Raw genomic sequence first — 24,834 nt, forward strand, 5'->3', positions numbered from 1 at the left:
TAAACGTATTTGATTTAAAAAACACTTTTATGAAAAACTAGAATAAATTAAAAATTTCTCTCTGTATAAGAAATAAAGTAAAAAAAAAAAAAAAATTAAAGAAAAGTTCGTTCTACACACATTTTTTGATTTTAAGAAATTGCACGTACGAAATCCAAATCGTTACTGAAAGCCAGACTATGGAATATCTACTGTTTGAGGGTAGATTGCATGCATTCATATGTTCGTGCAATATCTGTACATAGTGTAAGAACTACTTATGTTAGCTGTATAATGGATTCGCTTCTTTCCCATAAACTACTAATCATTCAGCCAAAAGAGTATTAAACATACCGAACAAACAAAAGTTTACATTAAAAGTCCCGTATTTAAAAATTAAGCCAAAATTTTGCGGAAAAAAGAGTCAAAGAGAAAGAGCGTAAACTCTTCTCTCTCATCGAACAAAATTTCATTTATATTCCAGTAAGACAATGAGCGCATAACCCTAACCCTGTTAACAAAATATATTGGAATAAATACTCAACAGGGTTGCATATTTTATATAAACGTTAAAATATCTTAATTTCAAAATAAAAAAGAAAAATAGGAACACGGTATGAATGTCCAATAAGAGTAATCTTTTATAGATGGTTTCGTTTTTCATAAAATAAAAGATATATATTCTGTTGCTTAATGGGTCGATCAGGTCCACTTTAGCTAGTAGAGTTGCGAAATATTTAGCTTAATATTTGCTAAGGTTCGTAAGTTCCTGACGGATATTTTCTACAATTTTTTTTTGGGGAATTTTGCTCTTTTTCATCCATATTTTGGGAGATAAGCATAGGCGAGAAGATCAGAGATACGACTGTCTAAGCCAGTGTTCGCGGACTTAAGCCTCAATTTCAGATCAGACTTTCAGATCTCACCTATGGTGAACTTCTCGGTTAGAGAAGGCGTAATAGTTATCGATTGGGCACACACCCGAGCCGCTCCATATACCCTTTCTTTACCAAATTCTTTCCAATTTTTTGGCGTTTGAATGTTCAAATCTCAATGTCCCTCAACGTACACCATAATTGGTTTTAGCTGGAGTGAAGTGCTCAGAGTGTGCAGGCACAACATTTATCGAGATGGTCACACACCCACGAAACTTCGGCCAGTTCTCATCTCTTTTTCTTTCTCTACTTAATTCCAATCATTACCGTGATACAAGTGTAGCGAATGGGTCACATTAAAAAAAATACATATGTACATTAAAGGTATACAACCTCTATTAGACGAAGATTTCAAGTCATCTTGACCCTGGACTTTTGAAAATACCAAAATTATAAAAATAAGGAGAAAACCTTGGATTTTGTATCACATTGTGTGTTGTTTGATAGGTTAGATGTAAAAATTTACACAATCTGTCCGCCATAATTAAAGGACCAATATACAATCCATACGATATATCGATGTAAAAATCAGATCGTTTCCAATATTCGACTTCTATTATTATTATTGTTATCAATTTAGCGAGAGGTATAAATTCCAAGACTAAAGTCCTCAAGTACTGCCATCTAACGTTATTGAGTTTTACCGCACTTGAGATTTAAACCCACGACTATTGAGTTATTAATCGAGATCCTTTACCTACTCGGCCGCTCAGGGAGATTAACTCTCCCAGAATTTTCTCATGCTTTTCTGCTTCGGGACAAACCATTTCTAAAATAGTTCCCGCAAGCATTAATTAATGCTGCAGTCAGCGAACAGACTTATATTCTGGTCTAAAAGGTTCACAAATATGTTGATATTAGCAACAACTTCAACTAAAATTCCAAGTAAATTTTAAATTAATCATATAAATTTTAATAAAACCCGATAGACTTAGATGCTGGTGCTTTTAAGAGTTTAGTCTTAGAATTTACTTCTGTGGCGAAATTAATAATAATAATAATAATAATAATAATAATTAATTAAAGTAGTTGACAGTGATTTGATAATGTATTTTTCTTAAATTTAATAAGACACATTTGACCGCCCATGTAAGAATACTTGATAGTGCATAACTTACAGAGTTGCTTTTGGCCACATAGGGTAGATTGGATGAGATGATGAGATAGGTATATTGGTATACACATTATCCCATTTAGTCTTGTTTTTCATTTTCTCTCTCGTTTACCATCTATGCTTTCTACACTTATCACAAATAAGTACACTCACAAGTTTTTATTTCGCTTTCTAGAGCATAAGCGCACAAATTTTCTTCGCTGACATGAATTCTCTTTCTCATTCTCTTATTCGTTTTATCGCTTTATAATTCCAGTTGTATATTATTGTAATTTTGCATAGAAATTCTCTTTATTTCTGTTTGTTTCATTATCAAGCGTTTCAAGTGTATCTACAATTTATAGGTGTATTGCTGTATGTATTAATGTTGTGCAAATACCACGATAGAGAACAAGAAATTGAATTAAAGCTTTTCTTTCAAATTATCTCTCACGCTCCCGCGCACTCTTTCTAACTCTGACTAACTTTCCCTAATATATTCTATCTACCCTTAATATATAGTACACACCCTGTATATCTGTATGAAAATAGCAATATCCGTAGTCTATTTATTTGTTTTTGTTCTTTGTTGTGTCATTATTTGGAGATGTCAAGTAACCCATATTCCATATTAGCCGCGAAAACTAAGACTAAGTTTATAGTGTACAAGCAATGGAAAATAGAAGTTCATTCCTTTCTCTTAAGCTCTGTCAATCATTTAGGAATGGATTGGAATTTACGCATGTGAGAAATTTGCTAATTTAGGTTTTCATTTTTTCGGCTTTATGCTGATAAAACTTTAACAAAAGTTTTACTCTTTTTTTTAACTAAAATAAGTTCTTCACTTTAACTCTATTCTTTTGTTTTCTTTCTACCTGCTGCTTTCAAGAGCATTTTTAAAATACTTACAAAGCATCGGAGACTTCGTTAGGGCTTAGCTAAATGCAAATGTAAAGAACTGAAGGCTTACATTTATTGTTTTCCTTTTTCTTTTTTTGTACAAATCATTATTACACCTTGTAAAGAGAGAAATTTCTATTTGTTCCCAAAAGATTAGGTGCAAAAACGCAAGGATTTGAAACAGAGCTACGCCTTAATAATAATAATAAAAAAAAGAACTAAAAACAATATCATAAGGCAAATCCAAACACTATATACCCTACATCATTCCGCCTAATGTTTATTTTTAATTTATTTCGATACGAGTAATCGGTTAGGTAAGAACGGTGACTGCCAAGTCGATGTTAAATCCCAAGTGCAATAGAGTTCACTTTAGTGCCACCTTAAAGAGAGTGCTCACTCGATACAGTCTTTTGGGCACACATCCGCTAGGGGCGGTCGTCTCCTCCCTGCCTTTTTCTCTTTTCTCCCTCTTTGTTGACCATCACCGTGTTACAAAAATAGGGCACATCCTCTGATTGATTGATTACATTAAGAAAAAAAAAAATAAAATATTTTTTGTACTTTCTTCTCAAAACCTAATCTTTTTGGTGGGAGTCCCGATATAAGCGCTGGGTTCAAATTTAGCAAAATTATTTTCTTTGTCACCTTTTTAGTTTGTAGCTACCCGGAAACTATCCGTGGCCCAACAGACACCGACTTTCTCCGCTAATTTCATATGCCAAAATATAAAAGTTTAATGAATTTTTTCAAAAAATTTGGACCGTTACAATGTCCGTTTCATATAACGGTTTGATTATATGCGGAGTAGTCGCCAATGCAATTGAAACCATCTTCAATACCGCTTGTCCTTGGGACGAAATACGTCAGTGTACCGAATTTCGTCAAAATATCTCAAGAACAGCGACTTATTTGTTCAACACAAATACATACGGGCAGACAACAGAGAGACATCGGACAAACGAACAGACAAGCTAATATCCATTTACAAAATGATTCGGTATCGATCGATATAATAAGAGACAAGTCTGTCTACCTAAGTCCCCCTGGACGTTACTTACATCCGCGCAAACTTAGCATATTTTGTAAAAAAATTATATATAAAAAAAATGGTATAGGGTACATAGAGGGGAATTTTGGAAAGAGGAACTCTTAGCGTTGCACTCATACATTACCACATACTTACGAAAGAAGCACACTTTCAAGTGCAATTTATAGGCAAATATATCATTTCTCGACAAAAGTACAGCATACATAACGGATAAATTGCTAATCTAATTTAACCATTAACACTAAATCTTACATTTTTTACATTTTTTTTGGCAACGAAGCATATCACCGTGGGACTTATAAGAGTCAAAAGAACAACATAATTTGTATAATATAAAACATTATAATACACGGTTGATATTTTTACACCCTACACCACTTTATATATTAATTTTGTTCGGACATATGCAACACGCAGAACGGGTCTACCGTGAGACCCACCTTTTATTATGCTAAATGATTCAGAAAATGATTTTCAATTTGCCTGTCCGTTTATATGTCTGTCCCTCTGACGTCTGTTCATGCAAATTTTTGTTCAAGGCACAAATCGCAAATTTTTGATGTGTTACTGGATTTTGGTACACTGACGCGTTTCAACCCAAGCATAAACTTTATTGAAAATGGTGCGGATTGACCTACTTTTTTGACCACTGCTGATACTAAGCCTTATTTTGAAAAGTCATTTATATGAAAAAGAGGCAATTTTCAAAATTTCTCGGCAAAAGTTGGCTAAGTAAAAATATTTCGGCATTCTAAATCCGGGCGAAAACTGTCGACCGGTTGGCCTCTCACAAAAACTGAAAACTGAAGTTCATATGACAGATCTAATCAGATCACAATAGTAATTTAAGATAAAAAAAATTAACTGTACAAAATTTGAACAATTTCGGACTTTTTTTTATCTACGAAAAATGTTGTTTTTTAGGACCGGAAAGTTGTTGTTTTTCATAACAGTAATTTGGTATAAAAGCTAACTGCGCTGAATTTTGTAAATGCACTTCAATTCTTAAAGCTCTTAGGCACAACTATTCTTACGAGAGGTAAGAATAGTTCTGCGAAAATATTTAAAAGCGTTATAGTGGGACGCGGCTCGCCATTAAGTACCATACACAACTTTTCTTAATGCAATTATTCATATAAAGGGTTATATCGGGAGTAAAAATATGACTGAATCCGAACCACTTTCAATAGGGTTCGACCGTACACATAAGTGCACCAAAGTTCAGATCAAACACAATTAGATGGACGGACAGACAGACAAGTCGATTCAGAAAACGATTCGAAATCGATTATAATAAGAGGTAGTTATATGTCAAGGTCCTTCCGGATGTTATTGCGTACATTCACAAAACGTGCGTGTCTGCGCATCAAATCTCATCAAATTATTTCAAAAATTTTAACCTGTTGGTTGAATAAAATTAAGCAGACAGACGGCCGAACAAACTTAAACCGATTCATATGAGGCTCTCTAATAGTTTGCATATGTGTTTCTTCCCCTTTCCCCTCTCTCTCTCTCTTATTGCTTTCATTAGAAAATAATTTTAAAATTTTTAACATAATTACTTTTCCTCTGCCGCCTGTATACGCTCTATGCAACGCTTATCGATAATCTAAAGCATTTTTCTACAGTGATATCAACGATTTAGTCGACGAGTTGTCGATGGTAAGGAAAATTTATGGCTCATCACATGAGTTTTTGCGAAATAGATTACGATCAAAATGGCTACATATAAGCACATACACGTACACACGCACTTTTGATGACAAGTGTAGGTTAAAAAAATTGCAAAAAACAATTTCATTTTAGTACAAGTGTACTCGGATAACCAGTAGACATACATCACTACACACACAATTCAGCATGCCTGCATATACTATATTACATATATGTGCTGGTGTAAATGTCCGAAAAACAACCTGATCAAATAAAACCTCAGTAATGGCTGCAAATTTCAACAGGACAATGGGTGTGCATAACCAAAACCGAAAGAATGTCTTACATCCTCACCAACAGTCTGGTCTGGTCTGCTTTACTTCGCTCCGCTCTGCTCTACTCTGCTCTGTCAACACAATTATCAAATATTTAATGTTCTATATATAGGTGGAGAGTAAGTAAGTGTTGTGCTTGCATGGTTTTCGTATCGTCATCATTTTCTATCTCTTTCTCTCTCTCTCTCTCTCTCTCTCTCTCTCTCTCTCTCTCTCTCTCTCTTTCTCTCCTGCTTTTATAATAACTTTATTAAAAATTGATGAACCCAAACCTTTTTGGATAGAAGAAACTCTGTGTTGCTTAATGCATAGTTGTATGTGCATAACAGTATGTAATAGCGAAACGATGGATACTTGCTAAAGGAAAACACTTACGGGGCTTTTCGGTTGATGTATAAAAGTGTTGAAAATCTTTTTTGAAGCATTCGATAATGAATGATGAAATTTTACTCTAGATATATAGTGCATTTTATCTCTTTGTTTCCTTTTTTATTTTTTTATTTTTATCCTTTTTTCTCTGTTTTGTGTTTGACAACAATGAAGGATTTTTCTTCTTTCTTTTATTTTTTATTTTATTTTTCTTCACGAGTATTACACAAGTCGTGATTTATTGGTTTTTATCTGGAGAAAAGTAATTTTATATATAAATATGTAGGGGATACTACAACAACACTATATAAGTTTGTTTTTAATCCTTTTTATTATTTCCACAACCGCCACAAGCTTTGTTGGCTGGTCATCGGCTGGTTGTTTGGTTGGTTGGTTGGTTGCTAGTTGCTTGATGCATGGACTTTGATTAAATGCTGGAGTATTGGAAAAATCAATTTATTAAGGACATGATTTATTATGTTTTCATTAAAGATGCCATTTGCATTGTGGCATCAATTAGAAATTCAATTATGTCCATCGTTCGAGTACAAGTAAGCAACGAGGGAGAGAGAGAGAAAGAGAGATAGAGTGAGCGAGCGAGAAAGAGAGAGCAAAAATGATGAACAGACAAAGGGGCCTACACAGCCATACAAAACAATTAAATTTTAATTAAGGCAAACATTTGAAAATCATTGCAGGAATATTTTCAAAATTCTTCGCCTTACATAACTCGACAACGTAGCATTAAATGCAGTCATCAATTCGAAATACTACAAAAGGCCATGAAAGTTAGATTTCCCTTCCGATTGGTCGCTTCATTGGGACAGAGGTGTTCTCAGTTTACGTAGTGCTCGATCGATTTTGCCCGTTTTCAACACCAACCTAAGTGCAGGAATTTCCAATGTGTCTGCCAAATTTGCTTGATTTTTCCGGCCAGAAGAATATTTACAACAGCCATCACACCGACGGACAGACGGACATGCTTAAATCGATTTAGAATTTGATGCTGATCAAATATATATATAGACTTTGTGGGATTTCTGATGTTTCCTTCTGGGCGTCGCAAAGGCTTTCACAAAATGAATATACCCCCATCCCTTGATGATGAGAAAAAAGGATGATAGTAAGAGAGAGAGAGAGAGAGGAAGGTGGGCATTTCCGTTTACATTTCCGTTAAATGTTTCTTTTCGTTCATCTCAAACTGTCACACATGGTTACAGAGCGTCTTTTAAGGTCAATTCAAGTCACACCGAAGAACCGCAGAAACGAAAAAAACAATAAAAAGGAGACGCAAATATTTCTTCTGTATGCGTTCGAAATATGCAGAAGCAAACTAAAGCCTAAGCTTAATTCAATTATTTTTAAATAAATAGGAAGCATGTATTCGCTTTGAATCCCTATCACACTTAAAACAAGTACGGAAAAATCGTATCGCCTTGTTTTCATACCCTACACTACTCGTGGTATATAGCCACGAACTTATGCAACACCCAGAAGAGCTTAAGATAGGCACACCGATCGATTTAGAATCTAAATTTCCTAAATTACCTAGATTTCCTAAATCGATCTATCCGCCTGTCTGTCTGCCTGTCCGTCTGATGTCTGTCCATGTAAAATTGTGTTCAAGCTACAGGTAGTAATTTTTGAGATGGATGCTACACAGAAGTACTTCGGTCTAAGGACGAACACTATTGAAAATGGTTGGGGTCGGTTCACTTTTTCGACCGTGTAACGCCCTCTTCTGGAAAGTCGTTATATAGAGAAAATTTATAATTTTCAAAATTTCTCGGTAAAAGTGACTAAGTGTTAATATTTCGACATTGTAAATTGATATGAAAACTTTAAATCGGCTGGGGCGATTTTTTGAAACCCCTCTCATAGAACGAAAATTGAAGTTTATACAACAAAAAGCTATAATGTTTCATGATGAAAATTACATCACAATAGTAAATTAACATAGAAAGATTAAGTTTATCAAATTTGGACCATTTACGCCTATTTTTGAATCCTGCACTATAAAAGGATTTCATGAAAGTTGTTGTCTATTACAGTTGATGTGTACCTTTTGGTATATTATTATTAAAACGAGTAAATAACAATACTAGGCGAAGTGGTGTAGGGTATGTAATAGTCTGCGTCGCGTGGCTACAATGTTCTTACTTCCTTTTTTTTTCGTTGTATTTGCTGATTCTCGAAATACCATAAAGAGACGTATTGCGTTAGCTTTTTAAATGGCTTCTATGGTTTTACATGAGTTCATAAGTTCAACTTCATCAGAGTAGTTCTATGAGTTTTCTAAGCATTATGGGAAACTGATAGAAGTCCCAAAATGCATGCAGAGTGATATAACCTGTTTTTCGACAATACTTATGAATTTTGAGTAAAAGCTTATCGACAAGGATATTTTTCTTGTTTTTTTTTTTTTTGAGTGGTCATAGATATGCTCAGAGTAACAGCCGGAAGGCAGTAAAATCTAGTCCCACTTCTATGCTATGCTTTATTTTGTTAAATCTCTCATGCTATATATTGCTGAAAGTTACAAACGTTGCAATCGCTTTAGTACACTATTGCATCCATCAAATTGGATAAGATTTCATTTCTTTTTTTGAAAATATTTACATTGTGTGTTATATTAAATATACATAAGATATATCAAGTTACGTTAATACGCACTTTTAAGAAATTTTTATGGCTACACACACCGTGGTGGGTTTTTAAAAATAAAAAGAAATGCGGGTCTTGATTGATTCTCTTTATTCCGATATTATGTTGATAAAGAAACCCGTAAAATCTTTACAGGAATATTTGTTTAACATCTATCATCCGGCGGCAGACTATCACAATATTTTTTTCGTATTTTGCTAAATAGTGAGAACTATTTATTAAAATCCAAAACGATGATTATTTTCCATCCGTAAGGAATTTTCATAAATACTTGGACATTGATTTTATTCTTCTTGTTCTTCATCATCGTCTCCACCCAAGTATGCTTTCATCAAACCGGGTGGTATCTCGTATTTTTGGTTAAATGTTAAAAACTACAAAATAAGAAAAAAGAAGAAAAAATCAATCATTAAAATTGTTTAAAGAAAATCTGTTTTTTATTAGGTGCTTGCATGTGCTTTGATCATTTTTTCATATGAAACCGCCATTTATTGGTACAATATATATTAATGCAAATGTTTTCCATCATTTTCTACAATCTTTTCCAATTTTCCTGGCAACATGGTAATTCCCTGTTTGAAGAATGATATTGTTTTGGCAGCGATCCAATCATTAGCCCATTTTCCCACTTCTTAAACATTTCGAAATTGCGTAACAGCCAAGCTCAGTTCTATCGATCTAAGCAAATGATAATTAGAAGGTGCTATATCTGATGACTATGGTGAGTGCGGCAAAACTTCCAATTCGGGCTGCAACAGTGTATCCCTGGCAAGTCTTACAACGTGTGACCGAGCGTGCTCACGCAAGAAGAGGATGACTTTGCGTCTGTTAATTCCTATTGCGCAACAACAGCAGCTTGTAATACACCACACCTCGCTAATTCCCTCATGTGCAAAGCATGGCTTTATGGCCATAATATTCCGCTTCGATCTTGATGGCTCTCCTGGACTACTAACCCGTTCTTTGAGAGTTCGGAGAGGATTTTCATTCAACAAGTGTTGCAATTCATTATCTTCGAAACTTTTTGGCCCACCTGGCCGTTCTTTTAAACCCACAACTGGGATGCGATAGGGCAGGATCACCGTAAAGCTTCTAAAAACGTTTAACGGGCGTCGGGAGCAAATGCCGAAAACGCAATACTGAGTGTTCCATGATTAGCGTCTGTATACATTGAATAAGTCAATAATACTGAGAGGGAAACTTTTATTTTATGTAGAAAAAGATAAAAATCATTGTTGTTTACTACAACACTTCGCTTACTTTACCATTTTCAATAATAGATCAAAATACATGCAAGCATCTATTGAAATACCTTTACCTTCCTCGGACGAATTTTAATAATAGGATGCTGTCTAAAGTCAAGGCATTCACACCTCATTCGTTTGCCAGGAAACCTTCGTAAAAGAAATTAAACGTTTTACTAATTTTAATATATGTCTTACAGAGCTTGCTGGTCATATTTTTCTTTGGGCTCCGATGGTAGGAGCTATCGGAGCAAAAAGATGTCTTTAATATATGCCCACACATTTCCCTTGTCTGCCTTTCTAATTTTATCAAAATTATTTTTCCCATTTCTGTGGAAACTTCATTTGGTCTAAGTTTATCAATGAACGAGGACCGAAAAACGCTTATAAATTTTCTTGACATCACTGAGAGGAATAGCAGGTCTTGTCTGGAAATAAGCACTAGCCACTGATCAATGATTATGTACACTTTTCTGCAAATATTGAACTCTTTCGTTTTCGGGGCCCTGACGACAACAATAAATAAATAAATAAAAACGAAGACCAACTCAGTAGTTCGGATGAACATTTCTGTTTATTGACACAGAAACAATATTTCAATATTTGTAGATCTTTTAAAGATCAGTCAGAAGATGGAAGTATATAGCCTAACCTAGTTTCTTCTTCCAGTTTTCGGTTGTCCCGTTTATTAGTGATGTTCCGAGTCTCCTACGTTATAACTTGACAAAGTAATTCTTTTTTGAAAATAGGGATCGAAGCAAATGAAAAACTCTTTACCGTATAAATCGCTATAATGATAAATCTGAAATGTGTCCGTCTGTCCACGTTTATATGCCTTTTTAAATATTTCTTGTTACTTACTATCTCAAAGAAATGAAAAAGGATTGGAAAGCATTTTTTAATTATACACTTGGAGCAGTCCATTTTAGCAAAGTTACTGATGGCTTTGCCAACAAAACGTTTTAGATAATCCTCTTTCAAAAAAAATTTTAAGGAATTGTAAAATACCTCCTACTTGAATTTGTTTGAACTTATTCTATAAAGTCTTAGATCGATATTTTCTATAAATTATTGAAAGCCAATTTTTGAACATCACTTTATCATGTCTGCTTTTAAATTTGATTTGAAGCTTAAGCTGATCAAGAATACATTTTGTACGCTCCTACCCTACCAATTATTTTGAATATATTTTTGAATATTGTTATCGGGATGAATAGTTCTTCAGTAACGGAAATAAAAAGAAACTTACCTTATATCATCACGAGTAAAAAGTGATCGGACAGTCCACAATACCGCACCAACAATTCCAACTTTTAGTATCACTATCATTGGCCATAGCTTAAATTTATTAAAATAAAAGAGAAAATGTACATATCATTGATCATATTTAGAGTTCAGTTCTGTTGGGAATCTTTGCTATTTCCTACGTTCTGTATAGTCCATTTATATATTCAGCTATCTAAGCTACATGCGATGTTTTGCCGCGCAAAAAAAGATAGAAACTTTAAATGATTTCTTTAAGTTCGAACCAAAACCGCTTTTAACTGTTCTAGGACAATTGACAACAAAACCAAATGGAATTAGCTTTTGCTCTTTTTTCTTTCGAAATATGAAGATTAAGTGGATTAAGCGATAAAAATCAGACTACTTTTTTTTAAAGGCTAAATTTTCATCTTCTTCTTATTGAATATTCAGCGAATCAACAATCACAGGTGTTTATTGTTACATTATAAACAGCTGTTTCGACATTCTATATGAAAGCTCGGAGTTTTAACGAGACGTAAAGTAATTAAAAACCAAAAAACACCAAAAATTAAAACAATTTAATAACAAATATGCTTTGGATCAAGATGAAATTCTAACTTCTTCGAAGTATGTTCTATTTTCCGTTCTCTAGAATCAGAAATATACGATAGAAATCTAATAGAAACGTGACTTATACCTTCTTATTTGCAGCTGAGGTTCAAAATTTTATCATATTTACATCTGCAAAAGCATAAACATCTTAATCGATAAATCTCACGAGATATTTGTTTGTGCAAAGTATTGCAAAGGGTCAAAATATTGTTTAGGTGCCTTAAAAAATTAATCTCTAGTGTCCAGCTGTGGTACTTCAGATTTACTATACATGTTTTTTTGCAACTTTTTAATATCAAAGCGAAAAACTACATATGCTCAAGACGACCAAAATTAATTATATAATTTTCTTCGTGTCGTAAATTTTATAAAATTTTCATTAAAAAGTTTACTGGTCTCCTCACAAAATACGCAAGGGTTTTTCTAGGCAATTTTTAGCCTTCAAGATTAATTTTCTAAGAAAAATTAGTGATTGTTTGCCAGGATACTGTTTGTGCGTTTTCAATATCCTGCCTTCAAATGACGAGAGCGTAAAATCTTAGTTTTAAGCGAAACACAAACCTACGCTAATTTTAATTAAATTCGCAAGTTTTTAGGATCAGGACTGTATGCAGTTATCCTACGTTAAACATTAACTTCCTTTCAGCAAAAAGTCACAAAAAACAGGAAATTCCCATAAAATTCACTCATTGCCTAGCGAGTAAATGTACACACAAAGCGCACTACTCTAAGGACCAAAACTAAACCGGTATTAATTAGCAGAGCAAGTAATAATCACTCAATAATTTGTATATATTATGAGTGAGATACGCTTGCGCTCTCGTAACACATCGCTCTAGCGATCATTCCTTTAATTTCGCTTAAGGAGTAAACATCTTACAGGGAGGGCAACAGCATTGAAAGCAAAGCTATTCTCAAATATTGTAAACTCTGTTAAAACAACGAAATAAAGAAAGAAAACAAATAAACAAATGTCATTTTCAGTGAATATGTTTAGTGTATTCTCTTGTTGTTGTTTTGATTACAAATATTCCTTTTGTTTTGGTAACTAAGCAACCGCAAAAACAAGGCGCGTTGTTGTTTATTTGAAATTTTTAGCGAAAACAAGGCATAGATTATTTTTTTTCAAGAAAATCACGAAAAAAATAAAAAAAATAAGACAAGTAAACCACCAAAAAACCTGTGCAAAATTTTGATAGAATTTGTGGAAACAAAATTTAGTTTTACGGAAAATTGTAGTGAAAAAAAGAATAAGGAAAACAGTAAAAAAAAAAAACAAACGTAACCTACACTTAACCTCGAAAACGTGTTAAGACCCGTTAAAAAAAAATCTCTCTTGCGGTGTGACCAAGAAATGCATACACTTAAAGAGGGTTCTACTACAATGTTACAACATCATCCCACCGCTTTGCCACCGCCCATGCGGCCGCGTATAAAGGAAGAAATATCTGATAATTTCTTTTATTCCCACAGTAACCCCATTGATAATGCTGCCGCCGCTGCGGCAGCAGCTGCTGCCGGTCTAATAGATCATAGTAGCCTTATCGCATCGTTAAATAGCAACGTGGCCGCAGTGAATGGTACTCTAACGACGGCGGTATTAAAGAGTGCCTCGGTTGCTCAACAACAACATCATCACCAACAACAACAGACAAATGCCGCTATCGTCAATAATCAAACGTCGAATCAACAAAATGTAAATGCATCCGTTAACAGTAATACAGTAGCCGCTGCTCAGCAGCATTCAGCAGCTCAACAGGCAACGTTAGCCTTATTAAATGGTACGTCTGCCAGCAATACGCAAACAAATTCTAATGCCTCCAATGTCAATGGTCAAACGAATCAACAGCAACAACAGCAAACAGTCGTCGGCGGTCAAAATGCCGTAGTAAAAGCCACAAATTCGGGACGATCTACCCCTAACAATAGTGTTAATGGTTCGGTGGCATCTGATCCTGCACCCGGTAAATTATTTGTTGGCGGCCTTAGCTGGCAGACGTCAGCTGAAAAACTTAAGGAATATTTCAATATGTTTGGCACAGTAACAGATGTGCTGATCATGAAGGATCCTGTCACACAGGTAAGAGCCTAGCGTAGCCAGTCAATTTGTAATATATTTTTTTCTTCAATTGTTTTTTTTTTTTTTTTTTTTGATATTTTCATTATCTTCTCTTTTTCTTAATATACCATAAAGCATATGCCTTTTTTCTGTTTTTGTGTTTTTTTTTTCTTTACCATACTTAAGGTATAAATTTACTTGTATGTTTTCATATGGAACGAACGATCCTACTAGTTTCAAGATCAATGAAACAATTCTATCCTACTTATTATAAATATATAATGCAATGTACGGTTAATGTTCAACAATTTCTTAAGCATCAAAAGCGACAGCTGGTTAACATGATCTTTAAGGAAAAAAAGAAAAAAAGAAGAACAAGAAAGGTCTCGTTAAGATATTTTCCTATGAAAGACTTACAATTCTTAAGAAGAATAAAGAAATATAAGGTAACAACAAACTATTGATTGATTACCAACGAAATATGAGCGCGTACCTGTATAAGAGTATATACAGCAATGTATTACTTTAAACGCACTTATACATGGTATTTAGAAAAGTTCCGCCTTTTAAACTAAACCTTATAGAAGGTCATCTTAAGTAAGTTTGTTATAGATTTTATTGCGCTCTACTAAATTAGTGGAAATCCTTGAAGAATATTTCGATGGTTCTTCTATCTTCAATATTTAAAATATAAAACGGAAATGGGAGGCGAATACTTTTGACTATCTAATCTCCATCGGTACAGAGTGGGAGGAAGGAAGCCTTTAATTTTATACAAAAAAATGGATCCTTTTTCTTAGATATTAAAAATATTCAATAAAATTTCCTTTGCAGTGTCTTAATAATTGACTGCAAGCCAGACTATGCTTGTAATGCATTTCATACTGTATGCATTTTTACCCACTTTTGGAATATATCTAAGAAAAATAAGTAGAAGCGCACTTCCTCAGCTACCTCTTGTTCGTAAGCAGCAAGAGATTCCGACACAATTTCATCACAAGTGCCAAATTCAGGAAGAGATTTCATAAGATTGATAGAATTTCGATCAGCGCAAGCTGTACGTGTCCACTGTTTGTCGTTGAAACGTTGACGGATGTAAAAATGCAGATGTACACCTATTTAATGGGCGTCGCAAATGCCATCCGCAACGGACAGAGATATGGCCGCATTCAATTACCTCGCAATAAGGAAAACGAACCTAAAAATTATATTGGACTTTGGTTTAAAGTAAGGGCGAACTACTTTTCACTGCGCAGGCGATTCAAATCAAAAAAGTGAATATTGAAGATTCTCTTCAAAGAGAGAAAAACTTCTTTACCTGTACCGCTTTGACATCAGTACGGATTGGAAAATACCGTAGCTGTGTCTCTCTGATTCTCTTGAATTTTTGTGCCAGATAGAAATGAAATGTTCGACAGTCTTCACAATCGGCTTCAACTGAATGAATTCACCCAGTCCCTCCTGCATTATTAAAATTTGTCTCAATACTCATTGAAGGCTCTAGTATTACAACACTTTTATAATTCATTCGTCACTCGCCTCTTAGCACTAGCGAGATGATCTAGAAACAGTTATCAAGAACGATACCAGATATTACCTATGAGTCAAATTTCAAATGAAAAGGATAAAAAAAAAACCTGTCATTTTCGTTTAGTTTTGTTGTTGTGTTGTAAAAAGAGAAAAAATTCGAGTTGTGTTAGGCAATGTGGCGTAGGGTATTTAAAGGTCGGCTGTAATGTTCTTACTTGTTTTCATTTTACTTGTAGGCAAAAGAGGAAAATCGGCGAAATAAAGGCGATATTTTTTTTTTCGATTCTTGAACAGAGAAGGAAATAGCATGCTAATGAAGAGGGTGGGTGGAGAAGGAGGGGGGGGGGGGGTCTTCTAAATTCCGACGGCACTCGAAATATCCCATTAGCTGAAACATTGGTAGTTAACAGAATGATAAAATCTTCACCTTTCACCTTAATAAATATAAACATCTTTGTATGACACATAAGTGATCCAATGCAGTTGAATTTTAAAGTCATTTTATTAATGATCATCGAGTGTCAAAAATAATAAACTATTAAATTAACAAACAGGTGACTCTTCAATTTCTTTGCTTCGTTCATGAACTGTTTGTTATTGTGTAGTTTTTAACGTAATCTTTTCGTTTTCTTATCACATGGACGAGTCTTATAGCACGAGCTGTACATATTATAAATAAACAATCGAAGAAGCCACAGCAACACACATCACATATATAAAGAAAAAAGCTATTTAAAAAATTTTCTAAAAAAAACGAAAGCCTTAAATAAAAAAATATAATAACGTTACTCTAACTGAATATAGGATATTAACATCAACAACAACAATAACAATACTGGCAGTAACAAGAAGGGGGGGGAACACATTTCTGCTTAATAACCGAAACGGCAGCTGCATTCATACTCCTCCCTAACTGCTACATTGTCAGCATTTAACTATACATGCATGCTTGCGCGCGTGCGTACGTGCGAGCGTGCATACGTATTGTGTGTGTGTTTGTATATCTACGTGAATATCCTTTTTAATACCATAGCAAAGAGAATTACGGGTATTTTGAACGCATCTGTTCCAAAAAAAAAGAAAAAAAAATTCTTTTCAATTTTACTTTTATAACTGAACGGGTTTGTTCAGCACAACTCGTAGAAGTTTTCAAGTTAACTATGTATGCGCATGTGCGTTTGCTTGTTTGTTGTATAAAAATTTAAATTTTCGCTTTGAGTAACCGTTTTAATGACCTATTATAGAATTTATATGATAGATAAATGAAAAAGAACATGTGCTGGTTAAAAAACAAGTTATAAGGAATTGTTGAACTTAAAAATAACACACAAAAGGCGAGAGACAATGAGTTATTTAAACTTTTCCAAAAAGAAACAAAAAAAAAAAAAAGTTGTTTTCTCTTCATTTTCATTGAAAATAATTTTAACTAGTTTTTAAGAATTTGATGAATAATATGATGAATTTCTCTGCTGAGTGTGTGTCCTTTTAAAAGAAAATCAAACAGTTATACTTTACCTATATATATAATACGTTTTACAATCAATTCTTCAATATATTATTAAAGACAAGAAAAAAGAAAGAAAGAAAAAGAAAAAAGCAGGGAAAAAACTTAAAACTGGATTTCCTGTCATTTTCGCTCAACAATTTATAATAATATGTGGCTAAGCGTTTGAAAAGCGAACCCAACGACCACGAACACAATCCTGAAAGAGTACTTATAGAGTCTTATAGACGATATATATATATATATATATATATCTATGTGCGCGCGCGCGCGTGTGTGTGTGTGTGTGTGTATGTGTATGTGCGTGCGTGCGTGCATGAACGTGAACGTAAAGGTGTCCATGTATGTGTTTACCTGGCCTGGAATGCATTATATAAAGCACCAGCGCAGCTGTTTGTTAAAACCTAATAATTTGCCAAAGCGGTAGCCGAGCAGCCTAGCGAGGAAATAGCAAAAAAAGAAAAAAAAGAACACACAACAGGACTCAAATGACACATGAAAGAAAGAAAACTGCAAGCTGCACTTAATGGTAAATGGCAACAACAACAACGATAACAACAAGCACAACAACAATAAACAGTAACATCAGGGGCACATTATGCGAAATATTCTACTGCCAAGACAACCCTAACTGGTATTTGTTGTAACTTAATCAACCGTAGAAAGATACACACACACATCTATATATAAATATATAAATAAATTCACATACACACACATTCTGCAAAGCCTATAGGTACCGAAAAAAAAAAAAAATACAAATTTATTTCATCCTTTCATAGTTATAGTTTAATAAATACATGTATATATATATATGTATATATATATATGTATATATATATATATATATATATATATGTTTAGAATTTTTTGGTTTGTGTTTTGTTCCTTCGTATACATACAAAAAATTTGGTATTTATTAAAAGCGGTCAGTATATTATATACATGTATAACACAAAAAAAAAAAAAAAAAATGAAAATATTGTAAAACTTCGATCGTATTATATACACATATACTATACAATAACGAAAACGTATATTTGACGCCTTAAGGCGAATTTTTACATATTTGCCACCCGTCCTGTCAACGTTTCACTCGCGATGATTTTGATGATTTTTATCCTGAGCTATTCGATAACATTGTATATTAGACGCAGATGTGTTTTGTAAATAGCACAGCGACAAAAAAGTACCGGGAAAATAACAATTTCTTAATTCATTCACTGGGCCCTTTTCATTGTTTGCTCCGTTTACAGGAGAAAAAGTTCGCAGAGGAAATTGAAATTATTTAGAAGTTTTCTATAGATGCTTAAAGAGAAGACTAGCATGTTTAGTCACTAATGATATCATTAGCTCGACTTTTGGCCTGAAACTGCTCAATAGGAATAAAAGAAATTGTATTGTTTAATGGGTTGCGTGTGCCACAGACTGCGTTAATATCGCAAGCCTATTCAGCAAGGTTTAATAATGAACCCCCTAAGCAATCATTGGCCTGATAGCGGCACCCACCCAAAGCGCGAGTTTGATGATAGCAGTGGGTAACTCAAATGATGCGAAAAACTCTGGCTCGGTGGTGGGCAATTGAAGGCAAAACTCACTCTTATCAGATGTGTAGATTCATGCTCGGAGCGCTCAGTTTGTTTTTTCACATTCTATGTGCTATGTCCTTCCGTGGGGGCAAATTTTTTCCTTTCTGATTCGCATCTTTTGTAATTATAAATAAACAGCTCCCGGTACTATACGATTAGGGCCTTTTACAGCATTTTCAACTATTTTGAAAAGAATTTTTGATCCTAATGCGAGCAGATAATCTGATACTTTTGAATATCTTACATGACGATTCATGGCACTTTTCCTGCTAGTTTTTACAATTCCAAATATAAAAATCCCGGTACATTTTGGTTCGAATACATTTAAAACGTTCACGATGGTCTGTTATCGAGATGGTGAATTTTGGAAGGACAATTCCCGTCACTTTTTGATCTTAATTTGAATTGATCTTCGTCGATTTTGAATATGTTTAATAACTAGTGTCATTTCTTCCAATACTAGTTCGCAGCACTTTCTCCCCAAATTGAAACAACCAATTCCCTACACTTTCTGATCCGGATACATTTCAGGCATTTACATAACTCTAAATAATTTTGAAAATCCAATTCCCGGTACTTTTTGATTTTAACGCATTTAAACAGTTCCGGCACTTTCCGCTCTTGATACTTTCCACAGTATTTTCTGTAGTCCCGATACTTTTAGATCCGCATGCATATCAATATTCCCGATACTTTTCCCGGCACACTTTGGCTCATGGAAAATGCATTTAGAATATTTTTCCAAAGCGGCCATCTTAAGTGACCGAGCCTGTGTGGGTGGGGGTGGCAAATATGAAAATATTAGAAGTACTGTGTATTCTTACACATAACAACAATACTTGCTCTGCTCTGCTGTTCTTGTTTATTATTTAAAACCCTGTTTGTTTTTTCTTTAACATAATAATAGCGTATAACCATAATATGATAATAACGCTTTACAATATGCTCTATAGTTTATATAATAATAATAATAATGATAATAATAATAACGATTCTCGTTCCATCGATTAAATGTATTTTTGTATTTGCAATAAAATTAATTGTATTCACACGCATAAACGCATATCATTATTATAGTATCATGAACAAATGTAAAATTGAATTAAAAAAAAAAAAAAGCAACAACGTAGGCCTACTTACTACTACTACTTACTTACTATCTATGCATTACGTATTGCGGTAATTTATTAATTTTTTAACTTAGGCTTAACAAAATCTTTTTCTCCATATCTATATCCACTATATATATATATATATATATAGATATATATATAGCTACATATATACATAAATGTGCATTAATTTATACTTGAACCTATCAAGTTTCTTCTTATGAATGTTTTCAAATTAATATCTTATATATATATATATATACCCCGTTGCGCCCCCCCCCCCCTCTGATCATATTTTGTGTAAACGAGTGTTATCTTAACTTAATTTTGGTTTTATTGTTATTATTATTAATAATTATATTGTTATTGTAATGTTGCAAGCAGTAACCTTTGAATGAATCATTTCTATATAAAAATCCTTCGTACAATTAAGTTAACACAAACATCTATAAGAACGTACTCTCTCACATACTCTCTCGTATATACATATATATATATATATATAGATAGACAGGTAGATATATATCTATAGTGTTTAGTGAATTAATAGTGAATAGCAAAAGTTCTCTGTATAGCGTTGTCATACATATATATGTATGTATATATATATATATAGCGTCAAGATTATCATTATTCTTGTAATTACAGAATCAATGCTTAGGTTAAAAAAAAGCTTTAATTAAATGCAAAACAAACCAGTCTCCCAATAATGATCAAGGCCGTTATGGCTTTTGGGTAAAGAAGAGATATACATATATATATAGATATATATATAGCTTATGTATTTACTGAACATTCAAATACTTATACAGATGTTTCATTAGTTAGCCGTAGTGTTATTCTCTTCCTTTCAGCGAAACATGAATCCGATGGGGAATCATTCGTCGTCTTCATGCTGCATTTTTTTTAACTTTGGGGTCCATTTCAACTCATTTTTTTAGGTATCCAATTTTATTTTAAATAAAACTAAAGCTTAAATATTTTATGCATATAATATTAATGTAAATTTGAATTAAACTTTGCGTGTCTTAGCTACTGTCGTAGGAACCGTGCGAAGGTGAAGGAACTTTTGATCACAGTGTTAACTATATCTCATAAATTCTATATATTAATTGGTGGAATTAATGCGCGGTTGTCTCTTGACTCGCGAGTATCGTACAAACTGATGCATTTTAGTAGAAGTAGATATATATTATGTGCATTTCGAAAGTTAGGTTAGGTAGAAAACAAGTTAAAACACTATAGTGGCCCTGGGTGCACCATTAAATATACTACACCACGCTGCAGTTATTCATATAACCAAGTTTCAAAATAAGGCGCTTTATATGGGAAGTCGGCGAAAAAGTGGTCTGATCCAAAGCATTTTCAATACCGTCCGACCTTAAGCTAAAGCGCATCGGGTGCACGAAGTTTCATCGGAATATCTCAAAAAACGTAACTTGTAACTTGCTCCGATCCAGACCAGTTTCAATAGCGTTCGATCTTCAGCTAAACCACATCAGCGTGCCAAATATCATCAAAAAATCTGAAAAATTGTTACCTGTAGGTCGAACACCCCTCGACGGACAGACGTACATTGACGATTTCATTAAGCGAGCGAAAGACAAATCTAATCCAATATACTTTCATTCCCGATTTCTCATATCAAGTCAGCAGCTTTTCTTTGATGATGATTTCCATAGGAAACACGGTGCACAACACTTGGGTGAAACCTCAATAGTGGCTGGGCACAAACTGGCTTCAAAAAATTTTTCTAAAATGTGGATCTATCTCAAACCGTTCTCGATATTTCATAAATTCCCAAAAACTTGATATGTCCTCATCACACATAGTGTATAGGGTATGTCAAACTGCATTTGCTTTATACATTAATTTTGTAAACTATTATTATTTGTAGTCGACTTGATTCGCTAAACTAATAATTCTTTAGAGTAATTAGTACATAGAACCATTTTTCTACATAGTTTTGCTTAATCGAAAAGAGAAACTTTATATTTTAGTTAATGTTTGACAAGAAAAAAAAAAATTTTTTTTTGCTTAGAAAAATTATAACTATTTTTTATCGGAAATATGAAAAGCGATTCTAATCTAGATTAGATATATTTGTTTTGACCTAAAGTAGGATATAAAAATAATTAAAAATATCATAAATAGGATTCGTTAAATTGCAATAGAATTTTTACTGGGATATTTGAATTGTTTTTTATATTTTGAAAGTTTCTGAAAGCTATCGTATATAGTCTACAACTAGTTTAACATGAAGTTTCTGAAAGCCTGCAAGTAGTTTGACACGAAGTTTTGTATACAATATCTAATCGGTCCAATTTTAAAGGATATAGGCTTTTAATCTATTCAAAATTCTAACCCGAGATGATGATCACCATTTTCCTAATGTTCGCATTTAGTTACCAGAAACAATCGTTAGATAACCTTTCTTAATAAAACCTAATCCTACGCATAACCTTATAATATTTAAGCTTTGGTTTCTTTTCCCATTCTACATAAATTAGTCAAATTTTTGTTTTGTAATCATATACAATTCCTCCTGTCGACCTTTTCCGAATGAAAATTCTTATTTATTATACCCAAACCTCAGGCGAACGGAATAAATATCCGTACGAAGAGCTTTTTGAATACTGACTAAAGTTGCAAGCACAACTATTCGGTTAGACCGATTTGTCCATCCACCATTCGTAAAAGTTCTGAAAATTTCATTGTGACGTCTCGAACTGTCGAGATGTCCAGATTGATCAGTTGCAAAAATCGTTTAAATGCCTACTTACGTCCGCTTGCCTGTCGATGTAAATGTGTATTCAATCTATAGGTCGCAATATTTGAGCTGTTTTTTAATGTTATTTTTGCTATAAAAGAAATGTTCGTGTAGATCTGTCTTCTCCCTCATCTCGTTCTGCAACTCTGGCTTCGATAAATGCAGAAAATCCCTAACAATCTTTTAAGGAAAAGTATAAGAAATGAATAATACGCCTTAGAGGCATTTGTCTCGAAACTACTAGGGCGTGTACTCTTTTCAGTACACGCTATAAGCGAGATACAGTTTAATAAATTAATTATTGTAATAATTAAGCCATTCAATGATATTTGCAACGTTGTATTGAACGTGCACTTATATGAGTACACGCAGTTTTAATATATATACATTTTCCCACATAAACATAAAAAAAAAAAAAAATATCCACAATTATTGTAGTCGTACATTAGTAACTGCCTCAATTCAGACGTACCTTGTCCAGGAAAGTATTGAAATATAATTTTCTTTAGTGAAACATGGTGGAAGGAAAGATTTCATTGAAACATTATTTATTAACGAAAAATTGCTTTTCCTTGTTCATTTGTCATCCAAGGGGCTCTATGGCCAGGAGTGAAGGCAACATGCCAAGTGTAATTAAAAAGCCACTTGCCTAGGAGCTTACGTAAAAACCAGCCCCTGCTTTATTAGGCTATTACAGGCGCGGGCTAGCATTTAAAATTATAAATTATAAAAAGCTTCTGGTTCGTAAAGATCGTATAGAGTTTCGTAATAGAAAGCGTGATCGATCAAAAGTTCGGCAATTAAATTATTTTCAATGTTTGTAACTTTTTCTAATTTTCGTAAGCAAAAAGCCGAAATTGCTTTTATAAAAATCTTTATGCTTTTGCTAATGGGTATAATAAATACTATATTGGAGAGCACAGATGATTATTATTATTATCCTAGTCTTAGTTATTAATATTTAATGTTGATTGCGAAAAGAAAAAACAAAAAATTGTAATATTAGAGTGATATTTACATACAAACAATATTAAAGAAATCTTATAGAAATTAATAATTATTTAATTAAATCGTGTAAAATTTAGAAAAATTAAAAAAAAAAACAAAAAAAAAGTTCAAATTAAAAAGCAAAGTTTTTGTTGATAAGCAAGTTGTTAAGTAAACTTAGTAAAAATATATATGTATTTAACTAATTGAATTAATTGTAACATGTGAAGAATAATATATAAATACACTTATGGGAAAAAGGAATTTATTGTTATCTACTAATGTATTGATTATTAAAAAAAAAAAATATCTAAAAATAGAGAAAAAACAACCACGATTCATCATTAAACACCCTACACCTTACACTGTGCAATTATTCATATATAATGGCTTTTCACAATAAGTCTTCATATGGGATGTGGTTGAAAAATTGGTCCTATCTGAATCATTTTCAATAGCCAAATATCTCGAAAATTACAATGCATTAAATAAAAGAAAACAAGACGGATAGACAAGCTTAATACTAATACTGAATCGATCGGTTTACGCTCTATTTCAAGTCCTACGAAAGGGACAGACGGACGGACAAGCTTAACACAACTCACGTAAAGATATTGATTCGATCAGTTGGATTCGAAAAGGTCCGCAAAAGTTTAGTATGCCTTTGTGATGGTGTAGGGTCAAAGAAACACTGCTTTTTATTATATTTTTTAGAAGAAGTAAAGTTATTCAATATTTCATACTACTTTGCCGCAATTAAACGAGAAGTTAATTAAAAATTATTATAATTATTGTAAATTATTGAATATTATGCTCTGTAATATGTTTTCTATCTCTCTGTCTCTCTCTCTCTCTCTCTCTCTATAGAGAGAGAGAATATATATATATTTTTATATATATATATATATAAACGTATATTTAATTTGTAAATATGTAATAATCATTTAATTGCTAATTTCGTTAACTCTATAGGGTATAAATGTTTGAGCAAAGAATTTTAGAAGTTTTTTTAAATCTATATTTTTTTTTTTGTTGGGTTCAATTGTTTAAAAATTTGAAAGAATTTATCATGTACTTTTTACATTAGTTATATATTTAATCAAATTAGCTAAATAATATTTAACAAAGAGAACACTGAGATGAAGTCGACTTAAAACGACAAAGCTATAAAAAAATGCTTTATATATATATATATATATATAT

At 33.1% G+C, this 24,834-nt stretch overlaps 1 protein-coding gene across 8 annotated transcripts in view; it reads left to right on the forward strand.

Annotated features, from left to right (window-relative positions):
- The window catches only part of LOC119638468 (nuclear localization sequence-binding protein), a 255,425-nt gene that overhangs the window by 224,492 nt on the left and 6,099 nt on the right, over window positions 1–24,834 (forward strand). For all 8 annotated transcript variants that reach the window (XM_038035264.1, XM_038035265.1, XM_038035269.1 and 5 more), the window contains one exon: window positions 13,554–14,160. In XM_038035264.1, coding sequence (XP_037891192.1) covers window positions 13,554–14,160 — 607 coding nt within the window. The remainder of the gene's footprint in view (window positions 1–13,553; window positions 14,161–24,834) is intronic.

This window comes from Glossina fuscipes, unplaced genomic scaffold, assembly GCF_014805625.2.
Source record: "Glossina fuscipes isolate IAEA_lab_2018 unplaced genomic scaffold, Yale_Gfus_2 90, whole genome shotgun sequence".
In the NCBI taxonomy this organism is placed as follows: Eukaryota; Metazoa; Arthropoda; class Insecta; order Diptera; family Glossinidae; genus Glossina; species Glossina fuscipes.